Source organism: Danio aesculapii, chromosome 20 (assembly GCF_903798145.1).
Source record: "Danio aesculapii chromosome 20, fDanAes4.1, whole genome shotgun sequence".
NCBI classification, from domain to species: domain Eukaryota; kingdom Metazoa; phylum Chordata; class Actinopteri; order Cypriniformes; family Danionidae; genus Danio; species Danio aesculapii.
Genome location: NC_079454.1, coordinates 36,433,255 through 36,454,087, shown reverse-complemented (window position 1 = coordinate 36,454,087; position 20,833 = coordinate 36,433,255). Strand labels below are relative to the sequence as shown.

The following is a 20,833-nucleotide window of genomic DNA, read 5'->3' as shown; positions in this document are numbered from 1 at the left end:
GTTAACTCCAGGAGAAGACAACAAGGTTTTGCACACTTATACAAACATGGCAATAAAGCCAGAGTAGAACTTTGATCTGAAAGCCTTGGACAATTACGCTTTTGAAAGCACACGTGAATGAAGCAGTTATAGTGACCTATCATGTGTTTAATAAAGCGTCTGTGTGCATCAGCACTTCACTACTCTTTATCTCTTTCTCTTCTTTATCTTATTTATCTTTACCCTTCTTTATGACAACAGTATCGAGACGAGAAGCATTGACACTGAAGAGAGTCACATCTGATGTGCAAAACATAAAATGTAATTCAGACACTTGGAGTATATTTGAGCAGCAATTTTGTATCTAGATAACTACACGAAAAGGCCTTTGTATTATTAAAAGCCTTTAATAATACATAATGATGATGGTTGATATTTCGTAGAGGAAAAACAGTAAAATTAATCCATTTTACCACTTATCTGTCTTTTTCCTTTTCTGTTTTCAACTTTTCTTGACAGTATACATCATATGCATGTGTATTTCTCTTTCAGCTTCACTTGATCTTGATTGGGCCCTTACACATATTCTGTTGACTATAAATAATGTTGCATGTACATTCATAATAGTAAAATGCTTAGTGTTACTGGTTGACCCAAAATATTTATTGTCAGTGGAATTTTCTATTGGAAGATCATCACAATAGGAAGATAGCAGATATAAAGCAGGCAGTCTACTAAAACTGCAATGAACATTAGTTGGCATGAAGGTGCAGTGTTACTTGTTGTCAAAACAAAGTTCAAAACAGACCATAATATTTGCTTATTTGCATATTTGAACCCAAAAAGTGACAGTTGGGATAATTACCAAACCTTTATGAGTTTCTTTATTTTGTTGAAAACAAAATAAGATATTTTGAAGAATGTTAGAAACCAGTGACCATTGACTTCCATAGTAAATATCTTCCACTTTCATTCATTTTCGTTCAACTTAGACCCTTTATTTATCTGAGTTCGCCACAGCGAAATGATATACCAACTTATCCAGTATATGTTTTACACAGCATATGCCCTTCAAGATGCAATTGAGTATTGGAAAACATCCATACACACTCATTCACACACATACACTATGGCCAATTTAATATATTCAATTCACATAGCACATGTCTTTGGACTGTGGGGGAAACCGGAGCACCCGGAGGAAACTCACACCAACACAGGGAGAACTCCACACAGAAATGCCAAGTGACCCATCTTCCATTTTGACTTGCAAAAACAAGTAGCCTATAATTCAATGGTTACTGTTTGTCAACATGTTTCAAAATAACTTATATTTTGTTCAACAGAACAAAAAATTTAACTCACACAGGTCTGTGACAAGTGCAAGGTGAGTACATGATGACAGAATTTTTAGTTTTAGGCAAATAATTGATTTAAGGCGTTAAATATGTATTGTAAAATTGATCTGGGGAATTAGAGTTTTTGTTTAAAGCACAAAAGTTTATGTGTAAATTGACTTGTATTTGACTGTATTTGATCAGTAACAAACGATCTAGGCACAAAGTCTAAAGGACATGGCGCAAAAGCATTAAGGGCATGTCCGAATCCACTTTTGCTATTTTCGCACCCTGGCGCATGGTCTAACAGGGTTGTGCTTATTCTCTTAATGAGTTATGGGTGTGTTTTGAAAATAAACCAGAGTCTCATCTCCCATTCTCTTTAAGAGTCAGTTGCGTCGCTCCATGGCGCATTTGCTATTTACATGCCGGACATTGTAAGATGAAAAAAACTGAACACTTCACTAGCGGGAAAACAGTTTTAAAAAATATATATGCACATAATAAATACTACTACTAATAATAATAATAGCATTATACAAATGCAAACTGTCATGAATAATCTGAACCCCCCCACCCCGAGGTGAAGACATGGTGGTTTTTAAAAATGTATATAGAAAATAATCATTTTGTAACATTGTAATCCTTTAATGTTTCATATGTAAAGATATTTGTGTACATGCTGTGTGTATTAAGCAGTGTGTAAGTTTTTTGGCCTGCATAGGCATATAACTATGGCGCTCTGCTCTGGACTTTAGACCAAGTTTTAGTTGGTCAATGATGGGGTCTATTTCAGTTCCTCAAAATAACAACTTACCAACATGCGCCTTAACACACCTCCTTTTTAGACCAGCACACCCATGAGTCCACAAAGTGACGCAAATGGATTTGCTATTTAAACAATGTGGCCCAAAACGTGAAAATTTAGGTTGTGCTGGTTTGAAAATAGCAAAAAATTGCGCCAAACACGTCTTGCGCCTTATTGTGCACAGTGTACAGTATGATAGGGCCCATAATGAAAGATGGGAGGTGTAGAGTTAATATGTTTACTGCAGGACAAGACACTGGGATGAGGATAGCCTTAGTACTCAAATATAGATACAGTCATATCATATCGGGGAGATTTCAGATAAGATTACCACATTATCTCACATTTACATTTTTAAGTGAACACTGAGAACTACAAAGTTCATGCATGCAGGAGAATAATTTCAGAAAGCAATTTGGCAATTGATGACTTTATTAAAAATGTTTTAAAAGTAGCAGTATATCTAAAACACTGTTTAAGTAGCACAGTATTACTTCCATCATAATAAAATAATTAAGATATCCTCCACAATCCACACAGCTCTTCAGACTTTAAATTGACACCTGTTTAGAGAAATAAAAAGTAATGGATCAAAATGAAATCTCTCAAACAATTTCTCAAATTGATAATACTGTGTGTAATTTAACTAATGATTACATATTAATTAACCACTGATAGATAAAAAGAGGGTAGTTAAAGGGATAGTTCACCCACAAACAAAACGTTTACTCATTATTTACTCACCTTTACTTGTTTCAAATATGTTTTGAGTTACTTTTTTTCTGTTGACATTTTGAAGAAAGATGAAAACATGTAACAACTGACATCCATATATGAAAAACAAATACTAAAGTCAGTGGGTACAGAGTGCCAGCTTTCTTTAAAACATCATGTGTAAAATATCAAATATATGTTTAACAGAATAAAGAAACTCAAACAGGTTTGGAACAAGTGAAAGGTGAGTAAATAGTAACAGAATGTTTGCTTTGGGGTGAACTATCCTTTTAAACTGATAAGCAAAAATAATAGTTGTGTATTTTATTATTGGATTTACTCTAAATCAGTCAACTTACTGTCTTTTCTCCCTCAAACCTTTGGGGCAGTCGGAACTTCACTATTTATCAAGCTTGTTAAGTCTTTAAAGAGACACATACAATCAAACAATTAGACAATATCTCCAATAGTGTCTGGCTGCAGACTTGCACATGCACTCTCAGGCACATGCGCTCACTGTGAGGGCTAGGGTTAGGGGCGGGGTTAATATAGTGTGTAACATACCTTCAAAGTCAACAAAGATGATGAGGTCATCATTTTTCAGGTAATTTCGTCTGTGTAAATCATAGTGCTTTATGAAAGTATTCCATCCCTTTGACGGTCCTCGCCAATAACCATCGCTTGGGTCAAGGGTCCCAACCTTTTTTGGATTATCCCACAATAGTTGTTCTCCATTTACTAGAAAACATCAATGTAAAGATGAAAATTGTGGAAAAATGTTTGCAAAGTTTATTTTTAATCTTTATCAAGGCCATAACTGCCACAGACATTGAGGAGGACAGGTCCCCCTTAATTAGAAATTATAAATATTTCTAATTGTTGACTTTATATTGTAAAACTGCAGGTTAACTATATGATTTATTAATAAAGTAATTTATTAATGTGCATATTTTGTAAAACTGCTTTGGAATGATATTTATTGTGAAAAGTGCTTTACAAATAAACTCAAATTGATTTGCACTGCTTTAATATGCAGCACTTAAAAGTCAGATGTAAAGTGCTCATTAATGTTAAAATAATTGAGATAACTGATCAAATTAAGTTTAATTTAAACAGTTAAAAAAGCAAAGCACAAATTCCAGTGCAAAAGCTCTGCATGTGAAATTTTGTCAGACGGTGCTGCGAAAACAGGAAGGAAAATAAACAAGATGATGCAACACTTATATATGAACGATTGCTCCATATTTAAAATGTATTTACATAGAGGACATGTCTTCCTTTTGGACTCACACATTCACATATTGTGAAAATGAACGTCAGAGATTACCAAGCTTGAACTTTAGAATGCAGCGACATGCAAAACTTTTCACACAAGCTTGTGTTAAAATTAATATAGCAAGAATTCATGAAATAAATGTTAAACATCCATCAATGGGAACCAATTTGAAGATTTTGTTTAAGTTATCTTATAATGTATGTAGATAAATTCAATCCAATTGTAATTATTGCTATCAATTTAACATAATTGCTTCCAACTAAAATTAGATCTAAAATTTCCTTCACCATTCTATTTCATTTTGGTTTATAAAGCAAGTTCCCCCATTGTTTCTCAAAACATGGTTATGGCCTCATATACCTTTGCTCAAGTCAGTGGTGAGGCTACGAGCAGAAGACATCCTCAACCTAATATCCGGATCCTGGTCCATCACCACTATAGTGGCCTGGCGGTTCACAGCAGGCCACTGCATCACGATGTCATTGTCACCACTGATCAAATGGAAGTACAGACCAGTGTAGTTACCAGCATAATCAGAGTAGCCAGACAGTGGAAACACTTGAATCCCAAAACCATAACCCTCGGGGCTGTAAAAACGAGGGCTGTTCAGCACAGTGCTGTAGTTTGCCTTTTCAAGAATACTAGAGAAGTTTTGGATGCGCCAGACAGCGGCTGGACAGTGTGTCTCTGTCAGGCTGATGTCATCTATGAATATGCCTCCTTCAGAGCTGCCCGAATCGCCTTTCACTGCCTGGAATGCATAGCGGAATTTTGCCCCAACTTGCATCGGCACATGAGCAATCTTCCATGTTTTGTCTTCATCAGCTGGGTAAGAAATGCACTTTATCACCACATTCATTTTACCATAAATGATGATTGCAACACAGGCTCATTCTGAAAACTTAGCCCTATTTACATTTCTGGAGATCGCAAATTATGTAGTCAGCAGTACGTATGGCTGCATTTCATCTTTAAAACGAATGCTACAGGACGGTATGACTCGATTCCTTTTCACGCTTACCAGCTGACTGAATGAACAGCTTTCCCGCTGTTACCAGTTTGTCCAATAGCTTGCCATGTACGTCAACGGACTTGAGACACAGAGAGCAGTTGACCGTGACGACAGGGTTCTAGTCAGGCAAAGAACGGTTCCAGAAAGTGGGTAAAACAAAAATAAAATAATCAAATAAATAACAGGATGAGAATGTGGTAAAATGTGATAATGTGATAAAAATTGGATTGCTTTTGAAAACTGTCGGTTGGGTTTAGGAAAGGACCTCCTCCTTTCCTAAACCCAACCGACAGTTTTCAAAAGCAATCCAATTTTTATCACATTTTTATCACGGTTGGGTTTAGGAAAGGAGGAGGGTGGGACAGTCAATCAGTCAGCTATTCCGTTAGTCAGTCGGTCGACAGCGGCCTCTGGTGGATTTACGTGAGAACAGCAGGTGCGAATGGCACTCAAGAGAAATTTGAGATCTCAAAAAGTGTGCACAGCGGCCTCTGGTGGAAACACAAAAACAAAAACTGCGAAAAAACGTAGAACGCAGGCGACGTATTCGACGCTCTCTAGAAATGTATACAGCAGTACGTTTTCAGAATGAGCCTGGGTTGGATTATGTACATACTGTTGACCTTTCTCTATGCAAAAGAGAGTATTAGTAGACTGTCTGCTTAATATCTGCTAACACTTTATTTTGATGGCTTTCTACTATAAGTAACTTTTGAAGTACATGTTAGCTTATTCTATAACAGCAAATGAAGAGAGAATTTCATTATTACAGTAGTATTCAAAGTAAATAAAGAATCTTTATTTTTAACAGTGTAGGCTGCTAGTATAGTTCACAAAGAAAATAATTACCCCAGATTGTTTGCAGTTTCTTTAATTTACGCACTTCTCCCGTTCCATCATCCATCCTTGCCCAAATCACTAGCTTGTCCTTTGCACTCCCCGTCATTTTGTAGAAAAACTGTAGGCACTGCAGCTTTCTTTTTGGATATAGGATGCGGGACTCGATTAGAGCAGATTTCTCTGCCTGTCCACTGGAGGTGTCAAAGTGCATAGTATATCCTAAATCTAAAATCACAAGCCAAAATGTTTATTTAATTTAATCACACTGCATCCACTCTGGAAAATGTGTATTGCCGGCATTTTTGTCACCTCTGCATTGTCCACTGAGAGTATGATCCTCAGAGCCAGCAGAACTCTTAAGATGGACCCAATCGCCATCATCAGTCGAACTCTGTACCATCCCACAGATGTTGATCTTTTCAAAAGCACACTGGTCCAGCAGGGTAAGAGAAGAGGCTGAGGAAGAGCAGGCCACTTCTAGGTTACATACGCACTAACATGTTAATATATTCATGTTATTGTGTATTATTAACCTACAGCAGTTGTACATTCGATTCAGTCTGACAATATCCATCTCACTAAAGTCCAGGTATTGTCCTATGATTTTGTAGAACTCTTGGATGTTGGTTGTAATAGTAGGAATAGCGGGATCTTTGTTGAAAGCAAATGGACGATAATGCATAACAGACTCGTAGTCATATGGTGTATTTAGATCTGTGACAAAACTGTCATCATATTTGTTGAAATTATGCTCCAAGCCTGGAAAAGAAAAGGAAACATTATGTGAGATTTCATAGGCATGATAAAAAAATGATAACAGAGTGTTCTTAAAGATCACATGAAGTGCTTTGAAATGTAAATCTTTGTTGAATGACTGATTTAAATTTAACTGAAACATGAAGACAGGGCAGGACAGAGTAGCTCCTCTCTCTTTAAAAAAACAGCCCAGAGCATTTAGTTTTTATTACAGCTCTGCCAGTGAGTGGTTGAGCTCAAATACATAAGGGTGGGGTGTCCAAACTTGTTCCTGGAGGGCCAGTGTCTTGCTGAGTTTAGCTCCAACTTGCTTCAACACACCTGCCAGGAAGTTTCTAGTATATTTAGTAAAAGCTGGATTAGCTGGCTTGATTAGGGTTGGGACTAAACTCTCCAGGACACCGGCCCTACAGGACTGAGTTTGGACACCCCTGACAAAAGGCATCCTAAAGGGGGCAGGACATGTCAGATACTAGAGAGCATTTGATTAGCCTGAAGATTTGATTTGAGAAACTGAAGTATAAGGTGATAACAAAAAAATGTGTATTCATATATATCCCTAAAACAAACCCACTGATACTAACATCTAAAAAAAACTGCATTCACTGGGACTTTAACCTACACAAATGATGAAAAACAACTGATCTAACCTTCAATGACCTGGTCAAGCCAGATCTTCACATAGTCATCTCGGTCCTGGCGAGACTGCATGTGGTAAAAGCCCAAGGCGTGCAGCAGTTCATGCTCAATCACAGCCTTATGATCACAGCCGGGCCCCAGAGAAAGAACCTGTCCGTTCTGTTGATCTCCAACAAAAGACCAACACCTACGACAATTATGAGGCTCAGTTAGTGTAATGTTTATTATACAATAGATGTTGTATCAGGGTTGATACAGATGCTGAAAAAAATCCTTGAAAATATTTACATTTTAATCTAGTAATTTCAAGGTTTAAAAAAGTGCTTAGATTTTGCATAAAATTTTAGAAAATTTGATTTGTGTTGCTTTCATAATAATTCATCTTACTAAATAAATAATGATAAATAACTATTTCAATAAAATAAAATCATTTTGATGATAACTCTGGAGTCTGCGCTGTAGCACCTGTAGCGTGATCTGCCTGTCTTTTTTAATCTGTGCCAATTGATTAAGCAGGGATAGGAGACAAAATGCATGGTGAATATGCATAAAATAAATTACATCTAAAGTGAAGATGAAAGATACACATTTAAAACGTGAGTAAATGATTTAAGAATTTTTGAATACTATATAGAAAACTTTATAGAAAACAAATGATATGAAGTATTTATGTAAATATATAATTTGCCACACTTGTAAAATCCTGGAAAAGTTTGAAGGTAAACCTGTAAATTGCTTGAAATGTGCTTAAATAACAAGTGTGGTTTGTTTATAAATTAATTTCGAGAGGATCACGTGCTTATGATTAAACATGGCTGGCACCGCATCAGCTCCGTATTTTGCACCAATCAGATGAATACTGACGCATTATAAATAACCAGAGTTTTCCACTCCAGTTATCTTCGTCTCGAAGAAGGGGGGATTCCACCCCTACTCCTCCCCTTTTCTGATAGGGCGGCATGGCGGCCCAGTGGTTAGCACTGTTGCCTCACAGCAAGAACGCCGCTGGTTCAGTCCCTCACCATGCTGGTTGGCATTTCGGTGCAGAGTTTGCATGTTCTCCCTGTGTTCGTGTGGGTTTCCCCCGGGTTCCCTCATTTCCTCCCACCATCCAGACATACACCATAAACCAATTGAATATTCCGAAATAGCATCTTAAGACAACCCTTAGCCAGACACTTCTCAGCATGTGAACAAGCAGGGGAGTTCTCGAGACCTACATGAGTTCAAATTCCCCTCTTGCCCTTCTAATGGGAGGGAGCCCCGGGCTTGAGGATATTCCGAGCTCAGGGCTCTCTCCCGAGACAGCATGCCAAATACGCTTTATTAATCATCAGCTAAGTGTGAATTCTTGAAAGTATGAGATGTATTTTGTTAAACTTAAAATCAATATGAGACAAAATAGTCAAGTATATAAAAAAAAAAGTTAGGTGAAAAGCAGTCTAAATGTATTGCAGTAATAATAATCAGATTACCTTATTCAAATTGTGAAATGTAGATTACATTTCTAAATACAGCTAATACATACAACTGTTATGTTTGTCTGCACATACCCATCTCCTTTCTCAAATTTGATGTATGTCTTCTCTCCCGCATAGGGTTTGAAATCAACACATGACTTCAGACGGTACACTTCAAATGCCTGATAGATTGCACCTTTTGCGTTAAGGTCTGTATAAAAGAGCAATAATGTATTTATGATTAAAAGCATTATTATTCTGCTTGATTTGGTAAACACTTGAAAATCTCATACCCAGACTGTCAGACAGAATGTAAGGAATAGGGAACTTCCATCTGTATGTTGTGTTGATAAGACCAATTCGACCTGGCTGTAAAGACAAATACATTACGTACAGGTTAAAAGACCGTTGCAAAGATATAGTAAATGTAAATCTAAATAGTAAAAATCTAATTAGTAGACTGTTTGTGCACTTACAGGTAGGGCTATGTCTCCCTCAATCAGCCGGGTTTTTGCTCCTGATATATAAATTATACAAGATTTAACTAGTTTAGAGATAATGAATTTGTTTCATGTTTTGTAAATTAACCCAAAATCAAAGTATGCTTTGAATAAACAGCAGGATTACAATGAGCATTGATGTCCTTGATGAGCATATGAGCATTGATATAGAAATTGCTTCACATTACCAAGATTGATGAAAGGGTTAAAATTGGGTTCATCTTCAACCTCTGCAGAATAAATAGTGTTATATTTAGATAAAGCCAATAAAAATGGTATTATTTACAGTAATACATAAAAATATTAATTTTACCATGAACACGAGTTGAAAGTGGAACCTGAAAGTCATTGTAGGAATATTATAAATCTCAAAGCATTAAGAGATAGCACTGCAAAATACCAGAACAATTCCACACACTATAAGTCTGTAGGAATGTAAATTATGAATAGAGAAAATCATTCACTCACAGCATGAAGTACTGCAGCCAGCACTGCGAAGATGAGCAGTCTCTGTAAAAGCATACTGACGATATGAGAGGTACAAAATATTGTCATTGCTTAAATGATAAAAAGAGAACTTTAGCCTTTGACCATGTTTATTGCAGCAGTGGCTTTGAAGTGTCTCACCACTGACAGTATAGTTTTGATACAACCCAAAGGACATGTGTCTCCCATAATAGTGTTCATAATCGATGTGCAGTAACACTCAGAGAGTGAAGAGTTTATGCAACTCACAGCAGCCCAATATTTAATAAATGCTTCAAATACACTGAAAAAAATTATTCTGCAAAATTGTTGCAAACTATTTATTTGGGTTCAATTTAAACAAACATATTCAATTTAGTAATGTTCAACTTAATTTAATTGTTTAAATTCAGCCAAAATAAATTGTTTACAATTAAAAAATTGTAAATCCAAGGAATCATCTTTGATTTTTTTTAAGTGATAAGTCTATAAAAGTGCAGCAAACAGGCATTATTTATTAGAGAAGTCAATATAGTAGCTAAATGAATACTAGCATACTATAGAGACAATATTGTTAAAGTGATTAAATTATGAATTCTGAGTTTCTTTTGCTGAACAGAAAAAAGAGATATGTTATAGAATGCTGGAAACTGGTAGTCATTAATGTTCATTCCTATGGATATCAATAACCTGTTTACACAGTAATACAGGTAAATTGCCATAAAAAATACCAGAACCTAGCTGTAAATTCAAAAATGCTTCATTCACACACAGCACAACTTTCAGCAATTTACTCGTTATAATGTTACAACTTCTTGTTCTGGAAAATCTGAAAACTTTTTTTTTTTTTTTTTTTTTTTTACTGTATTTAAATGCTGTTCATACAAGATAGCTTAATGGCAATTTATCAGTATTTTTCTTACACTGTAAAAAAAAAAAGGCTGAAAGGGGCTAATGGCTTTGGGTTTACAATAAATATTTTCTTTTTATTTTCTATCTCTAAATGACAGAACGCATCCTTGATCACTGTCAGCTTTTCCTTCATCAAATGATGTCACTTAGGAGACATAGCCTTAAGCCTCGGTCAGATCACACGATTTTTATTGTCGATTACGAAAGTCACTATGTCAGATTATGCGATTTTGTTCTGATAAAATTTTGACTTGTCGTAGGTAACAAATGTGCCAGAATACACGTTCCTTCGTGATCAGTCATACCGTGATGTCTACGATGAACGATTTCCCCCAAAGCAGTTACAAGTGTTGCTATAACAATATTTCTTATTTTAGTTTCTTTTTTTTTTATCTTATGTCAATCTAAATAACTCATGCTTGCTGACAACAAGGCTACATTATTTAAGGGTGTTCATTATGACATTGATAGAATCAAACGTTTATTTCCTTTTTATTCATTCATTTTCTTTTCGGCTTAGTCCCTTTATTAATCAAAGGTCGCCACAGCGGAATGAACCGCCAACTTATCCAGCATATGTTTTATGCAGTGGATGCCCTTCCAGCTGCAACCTAACAGTGGGAATCACTGTAGGGGAAAACAGAGCCGGAGGAAACCCACACTAACATGGGGAGAACATGCAAACTCCTAACAGAAACGCCAACTGACAAAGCCGGGGCTCGAACCAGCGATCTTCTTGCTGTGAGGCGATCATACACTTTTTATTCACTGTATGTATGTTTTTATTTCAGGGACAGATAATGTACGTTTCTGGTAAAATGTCCCTTACAAGTTGTGTGAATGGCTTTCGATTGAACACACTGACTCTCCTAAATTGATTAAATTCACTGTAAGTTTACTCATTGACTTCCATTCTGTGAATCACTTTCTTATAAAATAAGAAACAAAACATTGAGGCAGAAATATGTACTTCAGTTTTTACTAAATTAATTGTTCCACCAATACGAATCATTTTCATACGAATCTTGATTTTTGAACAGAACATGTTTGTTCATCAAGTTCAACCAATGAAGTGCTGCGTCACGCCCCATGCTTGAATGCCATTGGCTTGTGTTACTGTCCGTCTTATAGTCCAGGAACGCGGACTGTCCCTTTAAGTACGAAGTGTTCTTTCAACGAATCGTTCACTAAAAAGATTTGTTCAAACACACTTCGACAAACCGATCCAAAATCAGTAGGGAGATGTGACTCAATGCACATGTGTCGAGTCGCGGTCAGGATGAGGCTCCGCCTGCTTACTGTGGACTTCAGCTGAGGCTCAATGGATTGCTGTTAACGTCGATGTGTTCTGTCGGCAGACTCGCTCAGCTGACTCTGGTGAAGAGGATATATGAATGGTCAAAGTCAACGTCAGGTAAGTCATTACAAGTCAGTTTTAAAAGCCGTTTGACGACTGTGATAACAGTGGCTAACATGCTAACAGTAAACAAACTGGTCATGCCAGTGTTATCGTTGTTGTGAGAGCGACTTCCTATCACGTCACTCACTCATTTTCATAAAGTTTTTGTATACTTAAAAAAAAAAAGTCAGACTATAGTTTGAACTGTTTTTTTTATTATGTAAGCTAGTGTAAGTGATAGAGATAAAGTTGGTTTTATATTCGCACATTCGTTCATTTAGAAGTCTATATTGTTTACCATGTTACTTTGAATATTCAATCGGAATTAGCATGCAAATACTCAAAACAACATTAACACTATCTGATTAACTGTAAACAGTGTTGTACTTTGATAGTCATTGGCTGCTTATATGATTTCCCTATTTAGAATTTGCAAAGAATACTTTCCTGAAATTATGTTTTTAAGGAGAATGTCTTAATATCCGAATATAAAACCAGCTTTACCTCTATGTGTGAGTGGGAGTTGCGATTACAATGACAAGCACATTGAACTCACGAGATAAGAACTTCTTTGACTGACAGTTTCCAGATGACTAATGGACCAAAATGTGGTTCTTGGAAAGCACTGAAAGAGCCGTTGTCAGCATACTTGTCATGACTTGTCATGCTGTAACAGTGTGATGTCTTTTTAGGTTTACAGTTTATTCCTAAGAAGTGGAACTGGTTGTGTGTTATCGTAATGGGGAACTCAAGCGGGCACAACAACACTATGACTATCCCACCAGGAAAAGGACCCCATCATGTGGGATGCACAGACTTGATGGTGGGCCACACAGTCCAGGTAAGTGTGTTCTGCTTGAACTTCAGTTGTCTGTGTGCCGTCAGCAGAATTAAAGATATGTTTCTATCTCTTCAAGGGTACGTTCATGAGAATCTACTATCCGTGCCAAGCGTCCGAGCATCCTCATCTGCCTGATTGGGTCCCGTGTAGGGAGTATTTTAATGGCCTTGCAGACTTTATGAAGATTAACAGAGCACTGAGTGAACGTATTTTCAACTACCTCTTTGGTAAGCATTTTTTCTATACGTTCTGCTTGAGGCTTTTCGAAAAAGTCATGTTGTGCCACTTCCTCTATGCTTTGAGATGTGGTTAAAAACATGGGTTGCCACTGTTATCATGTGACAATCAGTTGTTTTTCTTCCTTTTAGGGTCATGTAAAATCCCAGCAGCCTGGAATGCATCATTTAAACCGGATGGGAAGTATCCTGTCATCATTTTTTCCCATGGACTGGGAGCTTTCAGGTGTGTGTGATTTTAAGATTCATCCGCAGACAAGATCTCAATTCTTTGATGCAGTCTCACTGTGTTTCTGTGTGTTGTATTTTCAGGACATTGTATTCTGCCATATGTGTTGAACTGGCCTCACAGGGCTTCATTGTTGCTGCGGTGGAGCACAGGTGCTTGCTTTCAGAATTTATTAGCTGTAGAAGCTGTTTTGCTTTCAGTCTGGACCAGTATGTTGAGATAAGAGATATCCGCCAGCACACAATTGCAGTTCAGAGACTCAACTTGACCTGTGTCAATGAACGGTTTTGTATGTTGTAATAGTCAAAAGTGTGTGAAGAGTGTGCGAACAATAGTATAAACTAGGTCATCACATTCTTAACAGTGTTTACCAGTGGACTAACACATAACACAGGACTAACCGCTATGGTGGTGACGCACTGCCTTTTAAATTTGAAAACTAGCATTAAATATCTATTATCTAGATATTTAATTTTGTGTTTGTAAAACCTGAAAGATCCTTTGTGTTGAGCCTTGTGTATTTATCTTTCATTGGAATCTTTTTTTTTTTTTTCATTTCAGGGATGAATCTTCCTCTGCAACATTTTATTTCAAAGAAAATGCTGAGCCAGGAACAAAAAGGCATCCATCATCTGACATATCAAAGCCTGTGTCTGCTAATCTTGAAGAGGTGTGGATGTACTACAGACCGTTGAAGACAGGCGAGAATGAGTTTCCCCTGAGAAACAAGCAAGTGAGAAAATCTTCTAATTTCTCATCTGATTTCCAACACACAGGCTCTGTTTACACCTGATATTAGCTCTTGTCAATCTGATCACATGTGGATGGTGTCTGAAATGTTTTGAGCTTGTCCACTTTCATCCACATCCATTCGCCATTGAAAACACTTTTGATTGAACTCATTTGGTAGCTTAAAAACTACTGTGTGGCAATGCTTTAAAAAAGACCCCCAAATCTAGTTCTTAAACATTAGGGCATTTGTTGAAGTATGCTAGCCAGGGAGATTTAAACTTTTACCTTATAAAATCATCTTACTAGTCCTCATCCTAACACAAACTCACATATTTTTGCTGTTTTATGTTGAAAAGCTTATTTTGCAATCACAGGGTGTTTGTGGCATCTTAAATTCACTTAAATCATTTTAAAAAGGGATTAATTCCTATGTACGAGTAAAGCAACTCAATCAGCCTGACACCCAATTACTAATAATCCATCTCAAAACCCTTTTTTTATATTAACTTTTTTTTTATTGCAAAAAACTTACAGCAAATTCATCAAATTAAATTCCCTAATCAGGGAAAGAAAACTAAAGCAACACAGTCTATATATTAATAAAAGATCATGTAAAGGGCTATTTACAGGAGTAACTGGGCCATTAGAAGGAATCCTTAGTGTTTAGCCCTGTATAAGTCTAAAATTTCGATCTTAATGGTCTTAAATTTGACTTGAAGAAACCTGCAGAAAGCACAGTGATCTTTAAACCAGGTGTAAGTAAACAGGATCCTTGTTGTAATCCTGTGCTAGTCATTTCCATCATGATTTTTCATGAGGACTTTTTCCATTATTTGCGAGGCAAACAAATGTGCAGCTAAATTACTTTGACAGTGTTTATTTTAAATGTCTTGTGAAGTGCTTTGAAACATGCGTTTTTGTTTGATGTAATCTCAACTGAAACACGAAGAGAGGGTAAGAGAGGGTAGCTCCTCCCCTTTAAAAAAAGAAAAAAACAGCCAATAGTGTTTTGTTTTATCACAGCTCTGACAGTGAGAGTGGTTGAGCTCAAGTGCAGCAAATGAGAAGTGTCTTGATGGGGCATGTCAGATACTACAGAGCATTTTATTGGTTATGATGTGATGAGAAACTGCAGTATGAGGTGATGTGAATTAGGCATATGATAACCTTGGATACAAATATCATGGTATTGTGATTACTGCTCTAAAAATTTCATTTTTAATGTCTGGGTAAAAAACAAAAACTTTTCCCCCTTTGAAAACAATGTATTTTATTTTTTTTAAAGATTTCTAATATTTTGCAACAGTAGCTAAACATGTCAGGCTAAGTAATTCAAATCATTGACTTCTGCTGTCTTTTTTAGTTTCATAAACACAGATTTCTTTACAAACAGCATGTTTGGATATTTTCTGCTAAAGATACTGTTGTTCTAAAAACAACAAATATTCTAAAAGAAAAAATCTTACACATACCTTAGGAACGGTATTACAGAAAATTTTGACGGTTTTAAAACCTTGACTTTTCTAAACTGCGGTATACCTTGAAAACAGTTATTGTCCCATGCCTAATGTGAATAAAACCATTGGTCCATTTGGGCGTAATTGACAAACTACAAGCTTTACATGTTTATATTAGTTTTAAATCTTCTAAATGCGAATTTTGTCATTGTATTGGAGCACACTAGCTTATAAATATCCTAAAAACAAGTAATACTGATACTAACATAAAAAACTTTATTTTAATTTCATGGGACCTTTAAAGGTGCTGTATGTACATTTTTAAATTTCTAAAGTATAAAAAAAATAGATTATGTTTAGAGTTATTTAAGAAACATGCTAAATTTGCATGGTTGTTTACCTTAAAAACAACGTTAAAGTCAGTTTTTCTTTGAAAATGTGCGCTCTGTGTCAGAATGTCTGTCTTGGTTTTGTTCTGAGTAACTCCACTCACTGCCAGTTTACCCAATTATATTTCAGCACTCTGGGTTGCCTTGGTTTAAAATAGCATATTTCATTTCAGTCTCAAAGGCTCCCTTTGTTAATGCAGACAAGTAGCAGTCTAATAAATAAGAGTCAAATTCATGAGGTGTTTTTTAACATGCAAACAATACAAATATGACAAATTTAAACATTAGCTGATCAGCTTAATGAGCTTATTGTTAATCAACAGTCCCATTCATTCCTGTTAGTGTCATAAATCTGGCTACTTGCATGTGTGAAGTAGTAGAACGTGAATCCTATGTAAAAAAATTTTAATTAGGATTAATATCCTACATATTGCCCCTTTCAGTTTTGCATTAAATGCCTATGGATAATCACAATGCATTTATGTATTTACTTTGAGGCTATCTGTGCACAACAATGATGTACTAAAACGCATTATGTAATGGTTTGTTGTACAATTAATCCACACACACATATACATGGCAGTAGCTGGCAGATGCAGTTTGAAAGTTGATGCTACTTGAAACACTATGAGCCAGCACTCATATGATCCTGTAGTCTGTGCATGACATTTTCATAAAATCTTGAAAAGGTGTTGTTTTCAGATTTTTACTCTTTGAAACCATTTTTATACTGTTTAGAAGAACTGTGCATTACTTTTATTTTGTGAATAATTACTAGAAGCACAATTAAACACACCATATAATTCTGTGCAAATAAATCTAATGTCCTTTGTTTTAGGTAAAGCAGAGAGCAGATGAATGCATCAGAGCTTTGGATATTCTCTTTGACATCCATTCAGGAAAGTCTGTGGAAAACGTCTTGCAGTCCAACTTTGATTTGTCAACAATGGAGGTGAATATTACTAAATAAACTACTGTTTGATCATATTCTGTAATACTTTATTGTAGTGTTTTGAAGAAGTGATAATGAGCTTTTTTTTCATTTCAGAATTCCATGGATTTGTGTAGTATAGCAGTTATGGGACATTCTTTCGGAGGCGCAACAGTGATTGAATGTTTGTGCAAGGAAGTCCGATTCAAGTATGTGTTGACTGGCTGACTAGCACTTCCAGTACATTTACATGACAGGCTGTTAATGCTGCTAAATATGGTCATTATCTACCCACAAGATCTTGTATCACATACAAGATCTTGTGGTTAGATGATTGCCGTGTTTATCAGGCTGTTTGTTTGAGCCTCTTTGCTTTCAGTCATTGTGGTTGGCTTCTGTTTATTTTTCACACATTGATCAGCAAGTTTCCTGTTTTGTTTTTTGCTGTATTTGTAAAGACTGCAGAAAAACTTAACATGCACTGTAATGGACCTGAAACATTCTTAACTTAAATTCAGATTCAAATGAGTCCTGGACTTTTTTTTCCATTTGTACAGCTTGCAAAGAGTTATTGAAAAACATTCTAAATATCCTCTTATCAATGTTGCTTTTCAGGTGTGGTGTGGCACTGGACACCTGGATGTTTCCCTTGGATGAGGAGATCTTCCCTGGAGTGAAGCAGCCAATCTTTTTTATTAACTCTGAAAAATTCCAGTGGATTGGCAATATCATCCGCATGAAGAAGTTGGACTCTGCTATCTTTCCCAGAAAAATGATTACAATCAAGTCAGTTATTATTATTATTATTATTATCATCATCATCTAATAATGTGATTCATTAAGTTTTGCTTGACACTTTTTTTTATTTTTTTTGGCAGAGGCACAGTCCATCAGAGCTTTCCAGACTTCACATTTCTTACCGGGAACTGGATTGGACGGCTCATGAAGCTGAAAGGAGAGATTGATCCACACATTGCCTTGGATCTTTCTAACAAAGCAACTTTGGCTTTTCTTCAGAGGCACTTATGTGAGTTCAGTATTTTTTGTATAAATATCTTCAGCAATTTTCTCTACATGTGCATTCCCACTACCATTTAAATGATTTAAGTCAGTAGGTTTTTTATTTGTTTTTTAATTCTCAAGGATATAGTAAAATCTCAAACCTGGTAACACTTTAAAAATAATGGTTCGTTAGTTAATGTATTAGTGATGCGCATATATATATATATATATATATATATATATATATATATATATATATATATATATATATATATATATATATATATATATATATATATATATATATATATATATATATATATATATATATATATATATATATGAGTATTTATTAATCTTTGTTAATGTTATTCAAGTTAAATATTAGTTCATGTTAACTCACTGTGCATTAATAAGTCCAACTTTGGATTTTAATAATGCAATAGTTAATGCTAGGACTGCACAATATTGAAAAAAACTGATATTGCGATTTATTTATTTTATGAACACACAAAGTATTTCACAAAATATTTTAAATGGCACTATGTGATGATTTTCTAACAGTATTCAGGTACAGAAATTAATCACAAAAAAAAAAAAAAGGTTTTCTTTGTCTCCTTTCTAGTCCAAATATCAGATTTTTTTTTTTATCGCAAGTAAAATACCGTTTTTTTCACAGTCAGAAGAAAAATATGCAAAATGAGTTACGTGAGAATCAGTTTGCTTTGAAATGTAGATGTTTGGACTAGAAACAAGACAAAAATTCTAAAACTTTTATTTTTGCATAAAATTATATAAATACATTGATTGAATACAATTCTGTAGCTCCTGGTCAGCTATAATTTAGATTTACCATTACATGTCTTTGCGATGTGACTACTGTGGAAGTGCACATTGCGATATCGATGCTGAAACGATATATTGTAGTTAATGCTGAATTAGGATTAATAAATCCTTTCAAGTTTATACATAAATGCATGAACTAAAATTAACTAATGTACCATTATTCGAAAGTGTTGCCAAGAACTGTTATTGAAGAATGCAGCCAATAATTGATCAGTTTCCTTAGCAATATTAAAAACAATAAATGCAGCGGTCTTAACACATATTACAAGATTACCATTATTACTGTCAAAAGATTAATGCCATCCAAAATAAAAGTTTGCATTTACATATGCGCACTCTGTATATTTATAGTTTATATACCAGGGGTGTCCAAACTCGGTCCTGGAGAGTTGAGCTCCAATCATAGTCAAACACACCTGAACCAGCTAATCAAGCTCTTATTAGATATACTAGAAACTTCCTGGCAGGTGTGTTGAAGCAAGTTGGAGCTAAATTCTCCAGGACACCAGCCCTCCAGTCCCGAGTTTGGACACCCCTGGTATATACAGTATAAATAATCATATGTATTAAATCTTTATAGAAAAATCTGTATTATATATATATATATATATATATATATATATATATATATATATATATATATATATATATATATATATATATATATATATATATATATACACACACAGTAAACAGTTTATAAACTAATTTCGGATGTGGTTAGTCTAGGGTTCCCATTGTAATTCAATATGAAAATTGCCTGATAAAGACAACTGCCAAAAGCTTATTTATTATACAATGATCATTATCCAATGAACAGAAAAACAGGCAGGCTTTGTGCTTTGCCAAATATTAAAATGGGTTTAGCTTGAATGTAATTTTGCATGACTTTAATAACCATTATGACTAATGAATTTCAGATTTTGAAAAAAAGTCTACTGTCTAAAAACATTTACTCTTTACATGGCTGCAGAGTCATTTCTCTTCCATATTTGATAACTGGATAGTAGTTTTATAAACTTTATATTTGGCTTTTCTGTCCTTTACTTTTTAACACTTATCTTATCCTGGCATGTCAGCATGAAAAGAAAAATATTAAACTGGAAAATAGCCTAACCGTAACAGTAAAGGGTATTTTTTTTTTAAATTACATTTTGATAAAAGGAAACTAAAATTTAAAGTGACAAATAAAAAATTTAATGTCTGGGATAGACCTTTTAAAATTATATATGAAAAATTATGTTGGTCAGCATTATTGTTCAATTGATTAAATGTTAAGAAGCTATTATCAACATCAGAATTCTAAATGGTAGACTTTAATGTAGTAAACATTTTCTTTTTCTTTATTTTCAAGCTCTAAACAGAGACTTCAATCGGTGGGATCCTTTAATTGAAGGAAAAGATGACAACTTGATTCCAGGAACCAATATTACTATACCACACTCATCTATTTAATCATGTAACATGAAATAATTGCAGTGATTTTATAATGTTGTGAATGCACATGTAACCGGGAGGGAAACGCTTTCATGTTTGAGAAAGGGCCAATCTATTGGTTTGCAAGGAATTTTTGAAATTCCATACAGAGGATAAATATTGACTGCAGTGTACAAGTATGATGGGTTAAAATGATGATATGTAAAATTAGTCTCTACAGGATGACTTATGAGAGGCTCCACAAGCTAGCAACCACATGCTTCACAAAACAGACAGAGTGCAATAGATTTACATTTTTTACAACACATCACCGTCCTTTGTCCTAAGCCTTAATATTTTTATAGTCCTGTAGAGGTTTTTATTATCAATGCAATGTTTTTAATTCTGTGACCAATGTTAAATGGAGGCAGATTGCAATTAGTTCCAATTTTTATTCTATCAACTGTATTCTTTATATCCTGTGTTGACCAATCATGATAATGATTTTAACATGGTGGAGGGGCTTGTGGTGGAGTCTAAGATCTGTAATTATGATTTCCAGTGAAATCAGTTTCTACACTACTAAAACTGTGCTTGTTAATAAATATATTATTTTTAATCTAATGAAGTTTCAGTTTCCAGTACAACAACACACAA

The 20,833-nt window shown here is 35.1% G+C and overlaps 2 protein-coding genes across 2 annotated transcripts; one reads left to right on the top strand and one right to left on the bottom strand.

Annotated features, from left to right (window-relative positions):
* Positions 1–2,538: 2,538 nt before the first annotated feature.
* On the bottom strand, positions 2,539–9,907 carry mep1a.1 (meprin A, alpha (PABA peptide hydrolase), tandem duplicate 1). The gene is made up of 14 exons (XM_056481256.1): positions 9,790–9,907; positions 9,635–9,659; positions 9,510–9,551; positions 9,298–9,338; positions 9,115–9,190; positions 8,915–9,032; positions 7,373–7,548; positions 6,504–6,725; positions 6,276–6,422; positions 5,976–6,191; positions 4,475–4,939; positions 3,403–3,576; positions 3,198–3,260; positions 2,539–2,687 (listed from the first exon to the last, which is right to left on the bottom strand). Exons 1-13 carry the CDS (start codon positions 9,874–9,876, stop codon positions 3,211–3,213), a joined length of 1,839 nt encoding a protein of 612 aa, XP_056337231.1. The 5' UTR covers positions 9,877–9,907; the 3' UTR covers positions 2,539–2,687; positions 3,198–3,210.
* Positions 9,908–11,830: 1,923 nt separating this feature from the next.
* pla2g7 (phospholipase A2, group VII (platelet-activating factor acetylhydrolase, plasma)) lies at positions 11,831–20,800 on the top strand. Its single transcript, XM_056481333.1, has 11 exons — positions 11,831–12,112; positions 12,790–12,938; positions 13,015–13,165; positions 13,307–13,400; positions 13,487–13,555; positions 13,965–14,136; positions 16,820–16,933; positions 17,030–17,121; positions 17,528–17,698; positions 17,791–17,939; positions 20,115–20,800. The coding sequence occupies exons 1-11, from the start codon at positions 12,040–12,042 to the stop codon at positions 20,213–20,215; spliced, it is 1,335 nt and encodes a 444-aa protein (XP_056337308.1). The 5' UTR covers positions 11,831–12,039; the 3' UTR covers positions 20,216–20,800.
* Positions 20,801–20,833: the final 33 nt, after the last annotated feature.